General features: G+C 60.9%; 1 protein-coding gene across 9 annotated transcripts; it reads right to left on the bottom strand.

Moving 5' to 3' along the window:
• Positions 1–455: 455 nt before the first annotated feature.
• HDAC10 (histone deacetylase 10) lies at positions 456–12,203 on the bottom strand. Of its 9 annotated transcripts, none has more exons than XM_007502753.3 (21): positions 12,071–12,203; positions 10,374–10,467; positions 9,450–9,584; positions 8,918–9,014; positions 8,683–8,780; positions 8,406–8,510; positions 7,854–7,922; positions 7,547–7,673; positions 6,665–6,730; positions 6,309–6,368; positions 6,060–6,149; positions 5,667–5,773; positions 5,513–5,580; positions 5,069–5,306; positions 4,766–4,850; positions 4,294–4,379; positions 3,290–3,349; positions 2,888–2,972; positions 1,401–1,586; positions 832–994; positions 456–740 (listed from the first exon to the last, which is right to left on the bottom strand). In XM_007502753.3, exons 2-21 carry the CDS (start codon positions 10,457–10,459, stop codon positions 733–735), a joined length of 2,019 nt encoding a protein of 672 aa, XP_007502815.2. In that variant the 5' UTR covers positions 10,460–10,467; positions 12,071–12,203; the 3' UTR covers positions 456–732. The 9 variants fall into 9 exon arrangements, with proteins under 9 accessions (XP_007502815.2, XP_007502814.2, XP_007502810.2 ...); XM_007502752.3 differs by having other exon boundaries at positions 12,120–12,144; XM_007502748.3 differs by lacking the exon at positions 12,071–12,203 and adding an exon at positions 11,336–11,523.
• Between the last annotated feature and the right edge of the window lie 2,135 nt (positions 12,204–14,338).

Below are 14,338 nucleotides of genomic sequence, written 5' to 3'. Positions count from 1 at the left end.
CAAGGATTAATTCCAACTAGAGTGTAATCTGGAAGACCCGAGTTCAAATCCAACTCCAAGACCTAGCAGGGCGATCCCTGCCAGTCACTTAGCCGTTGCCTGCCTCAGTCTTCTCAGATGTAAAATGGGAATAGCAGCATCTCCTTCACCAGAGTTGTTGTGACAATTCAGTGGCTCCAACTTCCCCCTCTGACCTCCCTGGCTTCCTGCCACCCCCATTCCTCCCTCCAGTGGGAAGCCTCCCCAAACCCCTTCATTCTAGCACCTCCTCTCTGTTCTTCATCACCTCTTTATCCTGTGTGTGACTTGCCCCGCCCCCCTTAGGCTGGAAGCTCCTCAAGGGCAGAGATGTGCCTTGGGACACTTGGTGACCCCAGAGCTTGGGGGCACATGGTGGGACCTTATTGATGGATTTGTAAAGCGCTTTCCAAACCTTAAAACACATGGATGCCAGCTGTTGTTATTGTTATTATTAAAGAGCTCGAAGGGCCTTGGAGAACAGAGTCCAGCTCCTATTGTACAAAGGCGGAAACTGAGGCAGCCCAGAGTCCAGAGAAGTGACAGAGAAGGTCACATAGGCACAGTATCTCATGGAGTGGGTTCTCTGACTCCAAACGCAGCTGCTTCTGCTCTCAGGCTCGGCGTCCTGAGGTGCCATCAGCTGTGGTCCATGACGCCTGGCACGGTCCCCACTGGTCCTGGTCTTGGGGAGCAGGCAGTGGGGAAAGGGTCTCAGTTCACTGAAGCAAACACAGAGAGAGGCTCAGACTGGGCGGCATCCCCAAAGGCCCTGCCTCTCCCAGAACGAGGCCTCCTCCTGCCCCGGCTCACCAGACACTTGCAGCATGGGCCAGTCTGGTTGTAGCCGCCAGCAGAGGCGGGTGATGGCCAAAGCTTGCTTCGGGGAGGCCGAGAGGTAGGGACCCAGAGTGCTGGGGAGGGCCTTGCCCTCCAAGGCCCAGGCCAGGGCCTCCACCAATGAGATCTCAGAGTCCTGTGGCCAGAGACAGGGCAGCTGATACACCCCGTACCCCCCTCCACCCCACCCCACCCCCTGGAGCCCAAATCCCAAGGGAATCAGCTAAGCAAGAGGGTCAAAAGAGTGAGCTCAGGGCTGGGGCACTCCCCCAGGGGCCAGGTCCTCTTTGTCTGAAAGGGCAGGACATCAGAAAGAACTTGCTCATGCTTGGAGCTGTCTTAAAGTGATGTGGGCTGCCCCAAGAGGTAGTGAGCTCCCCATCTCTGGAAGCCTTCAAGCATGGATGGCCTGGATGACGTCTTGGCAGGGCTACAGATTCTGGTCTGGGGACAAATTGGAGTGGCTGGCCGCAGTCCCTTAGAACCTGGGGATGCAGGCTCGAGCTGCCAGCTTCCCAACAGACAAGGGGTCTCTCACCCACCTGCAGCAGCACCAGCATGTGGCCCCTCGCTGGCCCCTGGAGCAGCCTGGTGAGCAGCTCCATGTCCACACCTCGAAGGCTACAGCCTGGCCCCAGGACAAGCAGCACCAGCTCTGGCTGGAAACTGTAGGCCACTGGGAGGATGAGGCTTAGGAGGGCCAAGAGGAAGTTGCCGGGTTCTGTGGCCTGAGGCGAGAGAGGGGGGATGAGGAGGAGGAAGCCAGGGCCCAGGGGTGGGCCTGCCCCTGGACTTGAGTCCAGCACAAAGCTAGCCACCTGGGGGAGGGAGGGAGGAGAGACCAGAGGGCCCACGTGGGGCAGATAAAGGAGCCACCAGGTTTCAACACTGACCTGGAGGCCCCACCTCCATGCCCATGGAAGGCTCAAGGAAGGCAGCCACTGGCCTGGGGTTGGCATGATGTCTCCTGGGGGCCCCCTCCCAGGTCCAGATCCTGCTCCTGGGCTGACTGGGCCCCTCCAGCCTTGCCCCCTTCCCAGCTCAGACAGAACCAATTATCGCGATGGTCTCAGGATTAAAGGCTCCTGGGCTGGGAGAACCTTGGCGACCAGCCAGTCTGACTCCTCATTTCACAGATCTCAGAGACTAGCCCAGGGCCACACAGCCAGACTCTGGAGTCTTTGGGCTTGGGGGTAACAGCACAGTGAACAGTGCCGGCCCTGGAGTCATCTTCCTATGTTCAAATCTGGCCTGTGTGACCCTGGACAAGTCATTTCACCCTCATCTATCAAATGAGCTGAAGAAGGAAATGGCCAACCCCTCCAGGAGCTCTGCCAAGAAGACCCCAAATGGAGTCACGAGGAGTCGGGCACGACTGAAACGTGTCCAAACAGCACAGACGCCACCTCCAGAAGGACGGCGCCTACCTGCCCGAGTGATCCCATCGCCCCCCGTGTCCTCCAGCAGATTGTCTGCCAGCCCTCTGGAATCCACCCCGACCTGGTGCGGACCCTCATCCCTTCACACCGGGCCTGTCGCAATGGCTGCTGGCAGGGTCTCTCCCTGCCCTAATCCGTCCTCCAGGAAGCCACCCTGGAGATTTTCCTAAAGCACAGGCAGGCCCCCTCCTCAGTAAAGTCCAGGGGCTCCCCAGTGCCTCCAGGACCAAATACAAAAGGCCTTCAAAGTCCTGCCTCCCCGGCACGTTCTCTTGGATCCTGGGCCCCCAGCCTCCCGGGCGGCCCACAAACGAGTGCCTCCTCCTCTGGGCCCTCCCTGGCCCCCAGACGCAGAATGTTCTTCTTTGTCTTCTTCCACCTCTTGCCCAGCAAGCCTTTCGTGGCCCCTCCTAGAGTCTTCCCTTAGGGGTCATCTCCGCAGAGCCATTTGCCTGCTGTCTCCCCGTCTCTGCCTGCGCCCCCGTTCACTGTTCTCCCTTCACTGGCCCATGGTCCCTGCTTCCGGAACTGCTGCCTGATGGGCTTCTCCTCAGGCCCAGCCGGCCTAGCTGCCCCACTCCTGGACTCACCTGCGGCCCGCCCAGGCAGATGCACCTCGGGGAAGGGCTTCCCTCTGGCCGCTCCTCTCCTCCGATGCGCAGCACCAGGATTTGGCTGGGGTGAGGGAAGACGCTTTGAGTTCTTTTTTGAGTTTTGTGTTCTTTCCAGCTCTCCACCCCAGCCATGGGCCCCAGGGTAGAGCCGTGCTTTTATTTACATGGTGCCCATCTACCTGCCATCTTGGGGGGCCGCCCTCCCGGGAGAGGGGCAGAGCCTGTCCAAGGTCACACATTTAGGAGGGGCCACAACCCCCCTGGACCCAGGTCCCTGCTGCCCAGGCCATCCTGAGACCATCCTGGCCAACCCCCAGATTTTTAGGGGGAAACTGAGGCCCAGAGAAGGGAAGCAGGGTCACCTCGAGCCATCCCTACCCATTGTCCCTCAGGTCCTCAGGAATATCCAAGTCTCCTACAGCCACACAAAGCAGCCTGCTGAACACAGGGCAGACACCAAAGTCAGGGTTACCTCCAGAAATGATCAGGACATGCACATGACCTCCCATCTAGGGAACACAGAGGAACAGCCCCCGGCCCTGCCCTTGGGGACCCCCAGTCTGGGGGGTACAGAAGAACAGCCCCCGGCCCTGCCCTCAGAAACCCCCCAAGTCAGGGGGGCATAGAAGAACAGCCCCCGGCCCTGCCCTCAGAGACCCCCAAGTCAGGGGGACACAGGAACAGCCCCTGGCCCTGTCCTTGGGGACTCCCAGTCTGGGGGAGACACAAGAACAGCCCCCGGCCCTGCCCTCAGAGACCCCCCACATCAGGGGGACACAGAAGAACAGCCCCCAGCCCTGTCCTTGGGGACCCCCAAGTCAGGAGGACACAGAGGAACAGCCCCCGGCCCTGCCCTCAGAGACCCCCAGACTGGGGGACACAGAAGAACAGCCCCTGGCCCTGTCCTTGGGGACCCCCAGTCTGGGGGGCACAGAAGAACATCCCCCAGCCCTGCCCTCAGAGACCCCCCAAGTCAGGGGGCCACAGAGGAACAGCCCCCGGCCCTGTCCTCGGGGACCCCCCAGTCTGGGGGGCACAGAAGAACAGCCCCCGGCCCTGCCCTCGGAGACCCCCCAAGTCAGGGGGGCAGATGCCATTCATTCACAAGAGAACAGAATTGGATGGGGGTCGGGGTAGAGGTGACCCAGGGCTAATGCTGAGGCTCAAACTCTAAGGGCTGGAAGAGTCGGGGAAAGGAGGGCCCAAAGAGGGCCTGGGGTGGGCAGGGAGGGGGACCCTAGACAGTGAAGTCCTCATAAAGCCAGGCTGAGTTCTGGGCCAAACAAGGGATGCCTGGAGAGGCCCAGAAGAGAGGGGGTCCTGGGGGTATGAGCTCCAAGAACAAGGAAGGAACCAGCTCCGGGCCTGTGAGCTGGGCTCACCTCTGCGACCCAAAGCTGAGGCCTCTGCGGAGGGCCATGATGGCGGCAGCTGCCACAGTGGGAGACACGGAGATCCCAGCCCGGACCTGAGGACGCAGGAGAGGAATCAGACGCCTCGAGGCCCTCCCTTTATGGGGTGAGGACCAGAGCGGGGAAGCCCCACATGGGAGGTCACCCAAAGGTTAGGCTCAGACCCGGCGCAGAACCTGGGCCTCCTGCCTCTCCCGGGGTCCACATGCCCCTTCCCTTGGGTCAGGGTCACCTGGCCTGGCCAGGACTTCCAAGAGGTCCGAGCCTGGCAGGGAGGGAGGGAGGCCAGGCCGGATGAATGATGGGCTACAGGAAGGACAGGCCTGGGGGCACCAGAGGCCACCCTCTGAAGGTCAGTTTTCCCCACCCATGTCCTCCCCACTGGGGGTCCTCCCACAAGCTAGGGGACCTTCCCGGGCCCAGACCCCCCACTCCCCAGTACCTGCCCAGACAGGATCTTCTCCAGCAGAGCCAGGAGCTTCCCCAGAGCGGCCTGGGTCTGGTCCTGGGAGAAGGCCGAATCCAGCCTGGCACAAATGCAGTGGGCTCAGCCAGAGGCATTCATTCCCACTCACAGCCAAGGAGACATCCCAACAACACCCAAGACACAACCACACAATGACGCCTACGCTCTGAGGCAGAGCTTACAGGCCAGGGTCGCGCCCTGGAGCTGAGCCACGGCACTGGCCCTCGTCCCGAGGGTGCCCTGCCTGGCCCAGAGCCCCCACCTGTGAGCCTGCCTCACCTGGAGCAGGCTGCTGCCTCCTCCTTGCCGAGAGGGGCGCCCCTCTCCCGCAGGACAGTGGGGGGCAGGTGAAGGCCGGACGCGGAGTCAGGGACAGCCAGGCCAATGCCAGTGCAGGGGAAACACAGGGGGAAGCTGAGCAGCTCGTCCAAAAGGGGCCCCAGCCTATCTGTGGCCGCCGTGGGCTGAGCCCCAAGAAGGGGGGGCCGCGTGCTGGGAGTCAGGACGGGGCCTGCGTCTGGGACAGAGGGACCAAGGCAGAGAGGGCTCAAGGCTGAGCCTCCTTCCAGCGACCTGCCTGAGACACGCAGGCCTTCGGAGGAAGTCGGGGGACAGCCCTCGGGGCTCTCTGTTGGGGCACGGTTCCCTCTGCAGTGTGACCCTCCCCACTTCTGGGCAGATGAGATGGGAGCCAAGTGCCTCCCCTGGGCCCGGGCGTCCTACCTTCATGCCCGAGACTTGCCCAGTGGCGGGCATGGGCCGCTCTCACGTTCTGGATGGACTCCACCGCACTGCAATGGCGCACGGGTTAGAGGGAAGGGGAGGCTTTCAGGGACCCCCCAGCTCGGGCCAGTCCAAGTCCCTCAGTCATGGTTACCTCAAACAAGGGGCCGGATCCCCGGAGAGAGCTGGCACGGGGTCCCCCAGCAAAGTCTGCAGGGTCATACACACACACTCGGCCAGAGACCGCAGGTGATAGCCTCCCTGGAAGAGACGGCCACTGGGCTCAGGGGACAGGAGCCTCGCCCAGAGGCGCTGCCAGAGGACGGTCTGCCTGTGGTCCTGAGGGAGCCGGGCCCCAAGACGGCCCCAGGAGGAGTGGGAAGGAGAGGCCCAGGGGCTGCACCCCACACGGACGACGCCTGGGGCCGAGGGCGCTCCCCCGCTTGGCTCTGGTCTGGCCCCCCCAGCCCAGCAATCCATCCTCCCGGCGCACCTGGGCCAGGCAGATGGGGGTCTGGTCTCAGCACCCCAGGGACCCCGGCCTCACCTCAAGCACTGCACAGAGTCGGCCCCGGGCCAGGGGGAGCAGCAAAAGCGTCAGGTGGGCGAAGCACTCAGGCGTGGCCTCCATCTGGCCCTGAAACCCAGCCAGGCAGATAGGAGGGAGCACTCATGGGTGGTCCCCATCTACCCCACCCCCTTATCTGTCCATCCGGTCCCCAGCCTCTGCCCCCCTTCCCCGACGACCCTGCCCACCTCAGAGGGGCCCAAACCCGACCCCCACAGCCCCACTCACCTCGGGGTCCCCAATGCCAGAGTCAAATCCAGCTGACACAAGGACGAACTCGGGGTCAAACTTCAGGGGCCACAGCACGGAGGATGATGGGGCGACAAGAAGATGTTGGGGCTCGGCCGGGAAATGGAGCGGCAGCGGGCCCTCTCCCCTACCACGTGCTACTCTCAACTTGGACAACCAAGTGGTGCTCCAGGGTGGATCCCCGACCTTCCGAAAGGGGCTCCCTGCGATGCCTCAACTCCCAGAAGGGAGACCCCTCGCCAGAGCCCAGCGTGCCCCAAGGTCCTCCGCAGACAGAGCCGGCCCGGTTCTGCCCTCCCCGTCACACTGTACCTCCCCTCCCAACCCCGGCTCACCTCGATGGCCAGCGGGAGGAGCACGTGCAGGAAGACGGACACGTAATCAGCATTTCTCATCCCAGTCTGTAGGGAGAGGCAGACGGGAGGGGGGGGATGGGTGGGCAAAGAAGGGGGAAAGGAGCCGAGGAAGAGGTGGGGGCAGAGAAGCGAGATGGAGGGGCGGGCCGAGGAGCAGGAAGGAGGAGACAAATGGGTAGGGAAGGGTCTGAGAGGCCGAGTCACCCAAACTCAGCCGCTTGGTCCTCCCTCCACCCCGGGGCACAGGCACATCCATGCCCTGGCAGAGAGGCAAAGATGGCCCCAGGGAGACAGGCAGAGACTGGAAGAAATGGGCTTTCCATGCCCAACATCAGGGCAGCCTCTGGCACGGCCTCTGCCCCCGTGAAGAAAGGCACCGAGGCCAGAGTCAGGGCAGGCCGGCCTTCTGGGTCCTCTTCCCCAAGCCCGATCTGCCCCCCCCCCCCCCGGGGACGCCCCATGGCCCTCTCAGCCTCCTTGAGGACAAAGGCAAAGGTTCTAGACAGAGCTCCCCTGGCAGGAAAAGAGAATTAACGGCACCGCCTAGTGTCTACAACCACAGTTGCAGAAGAAAGTGTTTTCCCCATGACGGAGCTCCCCATCCCCATTTTACAGATGAGAAAAGCGAGGTTCCAAGGGGAAGTCATTGGGGCAGAGCCCATAAAGCTCGGGTTGAAGACCCGGGTCCAAAAAGCCTCTTGGTGTACCATGCTAGACAAACGGCCGCACTGCTGTTGGTCCTCGGAGTCAGCCCCGAGGCTTCTTCCACGTCTGGGCTCTGGGTCTGTCCGGGAGCCCAGCGTGAAGCAGCGGCTGCAAGAGCCTGCCAGCACTAGCGCCAGGCTCGGCCCTCCTCCCTACCTTGTTCCAGGGCACGTTGATGGTGAAGCCTCGGCCGGGGCCCTGACCCACGGCATTGTAATCGGACTCCTGGAGTCGAGGCCAGAAGCTCTGGTGCTCGTACCGGTGCCAGGAGAAGTAGAGGACGCTGGCAGGGAGAAGAGCCCACCTCACCCGCTGCCCCACTCCCACGTCCCGCCCGCCACCCTCGGCCGAAGGCTCGGACCATCTCCCTCCAAACTAGAGACTCCCCCAGGCCCGCCACCTTCTGAGGGGCTCAGGAGCCGGGGCTCCCTCAGCCTGGAGACGCCGGCCCACATCTCCTCACCTGGGGTCGTTTTCAAAGATACGCTGGGTCCCCTGTCCGTGGTGAATATCCCAGTCAACAATAAGGACCCTGGAGAGGGACAGACAGTCGCTGCTAAGAGCCTCTTTGGAGGGGGTGCTGGGAAGGGGAGGCAGGGCCAATTGGAGGTTTGGAGGCTAAGGGGACCCACCTCTGTTCCTCGAGGGAGTCTCACGGGGGAGGGGGTCACTGCCATGGCTGCTAGGCTTGGGGGGGCTGAGTGTTGAGCCCCAACCCTCAACTAACAGAGAACTAACCACTCTGGAAAGGGAACTATCTTCAATGACAGAAAAGCCCAGATGGAAGGAAAGTCCCAATCACGGGTGCCCCCCAACCAGGTCATGTTAGCAAGGGGCAGTCTGAGCTAGAGCCCCTCTTCCTGGGCAGTAAGACCCTCCCTCCCTTGGTCTGGCATTCAATGACCTTAGCCCACAAGATGACCAGGGGAGAGGTCCTCGAACCCAGGGCCGGGCAGCTTTGGGCCTCCTCTTCCAGCTCATGGGGGAACCTGCCAGGAACACGTGGCCGCCTCACCTCTGCAGGCCGTGTCTCCTCTTGGCGTACTCGGCGGCTATGGCCACGTTGTTAAACACACAGAAGCCGTTGGCAGCATCTCGCTGGCTGTGGTGTCCAGGAGGCCTGGGGGGGCAGAAGGGGTCACAAGGCCCACCATTTCCTGTCTGGTACCCCAGAGCTGATGGGGAGGAGGGGTGTCCGAGGCACCCCAGGTCCCCAGAGTTCTGGAAGGACGCTTGGAGGCGTCTAGTCCACCCCAAGAGGGAGCGGCCTGGCCCAGCCCACAGACCGTTACCTCACCAGCGCCATCCCGTTGCCTACAGCTCCGGTCAGGATCGCGTCCACCAGCTGCAAGGTGGCCCCCACGGCCATTCGGGCACAGGGGAACGTGCTCTGGGAAGGAAGGAGGCGACACGTCCTGGACAGGAGGTCTGGGCAGGCACGACGGCGGGGCGGGGGGCCAGAGGGCAGCAGGAGTGGTGCCTGGGCCCGTGGGCTCCCCCTCAGAAGGGGAGGGGGCTGTCACCAACCGGGTGAAAGTAGACGGCGTCATACTGCTGAGCCAGGGTCTGGAGCTCCTTCTTGCTCATGGCCTGGGTCCCCTTCACCACAGCCACATACTCTGGGCTGGGGGCAGAGGCAGACATCAGGGGTCAGAGCTGGGCCCAGGACTGTCTAGACAAGGATGAGGAGGAAGGAATCACTTCTCCCAGCTGGGAAGGGCCTTGGGGAGGTCGCAGGCGAGCGCGGGGTGAGAAACTGAGTCTCCCAGCAGGACGCAGCTCTGGGTTAACTAAGCGGCCAGCCAGGGCAGGGGCTGCGGGACTCTCCCCGGTGAGCTGTCCCTGATTCTCAGACCCTCAGGGGACAGAGGACTGTCCTTCCAAGCCGAGGGAAGGCCCTCCGCCAGCACTTCCTGCCTCCGTGTCCGAACTTTGTCCACTGTCTCCTGAGAGCTCCCAGCAGCCCAGTGGAGACCCAGAACGGCCATTCTCTCCCCGGGGGCAGTGCCAGGGGTGGGGGAAGGGGCACTGGGCGTGTGTGGCCAGGCGTGATACCCACCTGTGCACCATTTCTAGCTCCTCCTCGGTGGCCTCCCGGACCGGCAGCCGCACACACCTCTGTGCCAGGCCTCGCTGGCAAAGCCGGGCATAGGTGGACGTTAGGCGCTCGGGCACCTCGATGGCACATTCAGGGCTAGAGGAGGCAGGGAGAGCTCGTGAGGGTCAGCCCCTGCCCTAAATGTCAGGATGACTGGGGTCTAGCCCTGAGGGACCTGAGGCCTGGGCTCAACTCCCGGCTTTGCGTCTGCCTGGCTCTGTGTCCCTGGGCAAGTCACTTCCTTCCCTGGGCCTCAGATTCCTCATCTGTAAAAAGAAGGGCTTGGCCTGGATGATCACTAAGCACCGTCTTGGGGGTATCCGAGGGAAGGGCTCTAGACTTGTTAAATGAAGAGCTAGGAGACACCTTGGAGAAAAGTAACTCTAACCCTGCCATTTGGGGAAACTGAGGCCCTGGGACAAAGATGAGGTCATGTCAGGGGCAGATAGTAGCTCAGTGGATTAAGAACCCGGCCTGGAGACAGGAGGTCCTGGGTTCAAATCTGGCTGTGTGACCCTGGGCAACTCACTTAAGCCCCATTACCTAGCCCTTACTGCTCTCCTGCCTTGGAACCAATACCCAATATTGATTCTAAGAGGGAAGGAAAGGGTTAAAAAAAATCGAGGCAGGGGCACTCCCAGGCCCCGAATGTTGTCCCCAGAACATTTTCAGCATTTTGCCGGCCTCGGCCCAGATTTGGGGTCCCTGGAAGCCCCAGGCAGGTCTGGGTCTCCCTAGACCCTCCGATCCTCACCCCACCAACCCAGAGGGAGGCTCGCTGGGTCGGGAAAGCTTCTCCCCATTTCACAGAGGGAGAGACCGGATCATCTCCACAGCACTGCCCCCACCAATGAAGGGGGGACACAGAAGGCGGGGCTCCCTTACTCAACCCAGAGCAGCCGGACCCGAGTCATAGCCTCGTCGTAGATCAGGGCTGTCCCCTGGGGCCTGGGGGGCCTCTTCTCAGCCATTGCTGCTCCTGCCGGCCAGAAAGCAGAAGGTTCTCTGTGTCTGCCCTCGTGGGCTCCTTCCTCCTCCTCCTCCTCCTCCCTCTCCCTCCTCCTAGCTGGGGGCTCCCTCCACATTCTCCTTCCGGGGCCTCTCAGTTCCTCTGGGTGCAAGGATCGCCTCTGGACAAAGGCCTCCCACACTGCCAGACCCTTCAGGGCTCTCCTTCCACGGCCACCTCCAAGCCTTGGCACAGGCCAGAGTGCATTCCGCCCCTCAGCTCCACCTTACAGCCCTCTCTTCTGCTTTGTTTAAGCCCTTCCCCACGTCTTAGGCGGTAGGATGGTTCTAAGGCAGAAGAGTGGCAAGGACTAGGCCCCAGGGGAGTGAAGTGACTTGCCCAGGGTCACATGGCCAAGAAGCATCCGAGGTCACATTTGAACCCAAGACCACCTCTCCAAACACTGAGCCACCTCCCGGCCTGTACAACCCAAGACTCGGTCCATTAAGCCTCCCTGGGAGGTCCGCAGAGATTCCCACCTTCCGCCCTGGCCAGAAAGGTTCTCTGCCTTCCCTCTCTCCCACGCTCTCAAGTAGCCCCGGGGCACCCATGCCCAGTCCTCCCCGCCCCCTCCCCCCAGGCTGGGAGCTTCCTGAAGGTCTGGGTCTCCCTAGACCCTCCGATCCTCACCCCACCAACCCAGAGGGAGGCTCGCTGGGTCGGGAAAGCTTCTCCCCATTTCACAGAGGGAGAGACCGGCCCAGGGTCCCACCGCCCAGGCATGCACTGGCCGGAGGGATGGATGCTGGGGGTTGGGGGGAGGGGGCAACAGCTCCAGCGGAAAGATCCTCCCTCCTCCCTCCTCCCTCTCCCCAGGGAGCAACAGCAGCCCACGAACGACCTCGGGCAGCGGACGCTCTCAGGCTCCGGGTTCTCGCGGCCTCCCCCGTTCCCCGCATCAGCGCCCGAGAAGAGCAGAACGATAAGGGACACGGGACAGCGGGCTCCGCGAGGGCCACCTCTTCCGGATCCTTCCTTTACCGCCGCTGGGGCCGCAGGCTCCTCCCGGGCCCGCCTACCTCCGGCCCCACCCCCGGGTCTTGGCCCGCCTCCCCCAAGGCCGTTCTACTAGGCGAGCCCCTTCGGCCCAGTCCGTGCCGCCCCCCATCCCCTCCCCCCGCCAGGAGAAGCCTGAGTCAGGGGCCAGAGCCCGATCTGGCCCGAGAGCCCCGGGCTCTGCCCTCGGCCTCCGTCCCCCCGCCCCAGCGACCTAGCTCTGACTGTGCAGACCCCCCACCCCATACACATGCACACAGCCGCGCAGCCGACCCACGCCGGCCGGCCTTTGTCTAAGGAGCTCCGAGGTGCGGAGGCTCGCAACCTCCCCGCCGCCCTTCCGCTCTGGGACAGCAGGGAGCAGCGTCCTCAGAAAGGTTTTCCTGCCCTGGACCCCCCCCTCCCCCGTCCGGTTCCATCCTCTGGGGGGAATTCCTCCTTTTCGGTTTGAGGATAAGAAGTTGGACAGCCCGGTGCGCACGAGGGCTCCAGCCACTGAGAGCTCCCGCTGGGCCCTTAAAGCTCCCTTTCCCCCGTCCCCGGGTCAAATTCCTCCCCTCTGAAATGACGGAATTACCGGCAGATGATAGTCCTACCGGGCGGGTCTAATCTGGACACTCCCTTACTCTGTAAACTCCGGTGGCTCCCTATCGCCTCCGGGAGCACGAACAAAAGGCAGCGTGGCCTTTGAAGCCCTTAATCCCCGGCTCCCTCCTTCCACTTCACTCCTCCCAGTCACCCCCTCCTTCATCCAGCCACCAGGGCTCCGGACTGCTCCAGGATAGTTCATCTCATGCCTGGTCCGCTCTCCCTCCTCTGCTCTGCCTCCTGACCTTCCCCAGCTAGCCTGGCACATAGCTCGGGCTGCAGAGATCTGCCTCTGCCATTAGATCGCTAGCTCCTTCAGAGCAAGGGCTGTCTGGGCGCTCTTGGGAATGGGGAAAGCCTTCCAAAGAGGGGCTGGGACAAGGTAAATAAAGCCCCCTGGGGTGCGGTAGGCAGGGACCGCTGGTGTTAAGGGCTCACACGCTGCCAGCCTGCCTGCCTTCCTGTTAACTCTGGGGCTTAACTCCTTTTAGAAATCCCTGCCAGGTAGTTGGCTGAATGGCTTTGGTGGAAGTTTTACCGTGCTTTAGAATGGGCTTTGAGATCATTAACCGCCAGGCAGGGGGGCAGGAGACTAAGACTTGGAGCCTCGGGTCTGCAAAGATCCAGGGTGATGATGACAATCACCACCACCACAGCACCTCCTCTGAAGCACTGGCTGACTCCTGGGGATGTGGCGCTGGGCATTCTGGTCAGACCCATTGGATGGATAAACAAGAGGCAGCCTGGGGACAAGGAACAGAGCCCCACCTGGATTCTGGAGACTTCAATCTTAGTCCCAGTTCTGTCAATGACTTTGCTGATGCCCTTGGGATGGTCACTTGAACTCCCTAGGAGTCTTTCCCCTCCATAAAAGAGATTGGCCTAAATCAGTTCTGACAGAGCCATAATGAGGACTGGATGGCTGGAACGCTACACTAAGGCATTAGAATTTGCAGCTAAGGTTTAGGTTTAAGGTTTTAAAGATTTGCAAAATGTTTATTAAGTCATTTTAGTCTTATAACCACTCTGGGAGGTAGATGCTATTATCAATCCCCATTTTACAGATGAAGAAACTGAGACAGAGGTAAAATGACTTTCCCAGGGTCCTATTGCTAGTAAGTGTTGGAAGGCAGACTTGAACTCAAGTCCATTGCTTCCCCCCCCCTTACTAGAAAGGTAGAGGGTCTTAGGCTGAGCTGCTCCCTTCCCTCTCCATTGTGCCTGATGACATTTTTTAACATCCCCCACTCCCCTGCTCAGAAGCTCAATGGAAGTGTTTTCTCCCTCCCCTCTATGGGGTAAGAGGGACAGGGCATGGCACAAGGTCTCTAAAAGGTTCACCATCACTGCACTAAGCAGAGATCTTCTTTTAGAGGCTGGAAGATTGCCTTTTGGGAAGGGGGGATGGTTTCCTTACTAGCTGTGTTACCTTGGACAAGTTTGCCTTTGCCAAACACTTCCCTCAGTTTCTTCTTCTTCTTTTTTTTTTTGCTTTGACTAGCTTGTTTTTATTTTGTTTTTGTTTTTCTTACTTTCTTCACCTGTAAAATGAGGGGGTTGGCTTTGATGGCCTTTAAGGTTTTTTCTACTTCTAAATGTATGTTCCTAAACTTAGCAAGAATTAGACAAAAAAAGGAAGCTGCTACCAGATGGGTGCCACAGCCCAGGATAAACTCTTCCCAGGCCCACCTGCATCAGAACTACAGAATTTTAGATGTGGGAGGAAGGGTCATCTTGTCTAATCCCCAAAGCCTTAAAAACAATGCTCTACTCCAACAGATGCTCTTCCAGCCTCTGAATGAAGACCTCCAATGGGGAGGGGCCCTCCAACCCTCCTAACCACTCTTGGGCAGCCCATTCATTCCACTCTGAGCTAGAAAGCTTCCCTGTCTTCCAACCTCAATGAGCCAACTTGAAACTTCTGCCCACTGTTCCTGGTTCTGCTCTGTGGGACCAGGTTGAACAGGCCTGCCCGAACCCCTGTCCTGCCCAGCAATCTTTCAAGATCCCCATGAGCCTCCTCTTCTCCAAGGGTCTCCCCTCCAGCCATCCCCCCAAGGCTCCTATTCTCTTTCCTCTACTTCCATCCCCACCACAGCTGAATTTGTCTGAAAATGCTGCTTTGAAAGGCATTTGGTTTGTTCTTGGCAGGCCCAGCAGGAGCTCAGATCTCTGAAGGTTCTTTTAATCCTGGTTCCAGGAGTCTGGCTAAATGCTGGCCCCCACCTCAAACCCAGATGGACTCTGTTCTCTTCCA

Source organism: Monodelphis domestica, chromosome 5 (genome assembly GCF_027887165.1).
Source record: "Monodelphis domestica isolate mMonDom1 chromosome 5, mMonDom1.pri, whole genome shotgun sequence".
NCBI classification, from domain to species: Eukaryota; Metazoa; Chordata; class Mammalia; order Didelphimorphia; family Didelphidae; genus Monodelphis; species Monodelphis domestica.
This window is presented reverse-complemented; position numbering and strand designations above follow the sequence as displayed.

Coding starts and splice junctions, on each gene's coding strand:
- HDAC10 (XM_007502748.3), bottom strand. CDS start 11,396: ATGCGGGGAACGGGGGAGGCCGCGAGAACCCGGAGCCTGAGAGCGTCC. Junction 10,468..11,335: donor AGCGTCCGCTGCCCGAGGTC/GTTCGTGGGCTG, acceptor TCTGGCCGGCAG/GAGCAGCAATGGCTGAGAAG. Junction 4,851..5,068: donor GAGGCAGCAGCCTGCTCCAG/GTGAGGCAGGCT, acceptor CATTTGTGCCAG/GCTGGATTCGGCCTTCTCCC.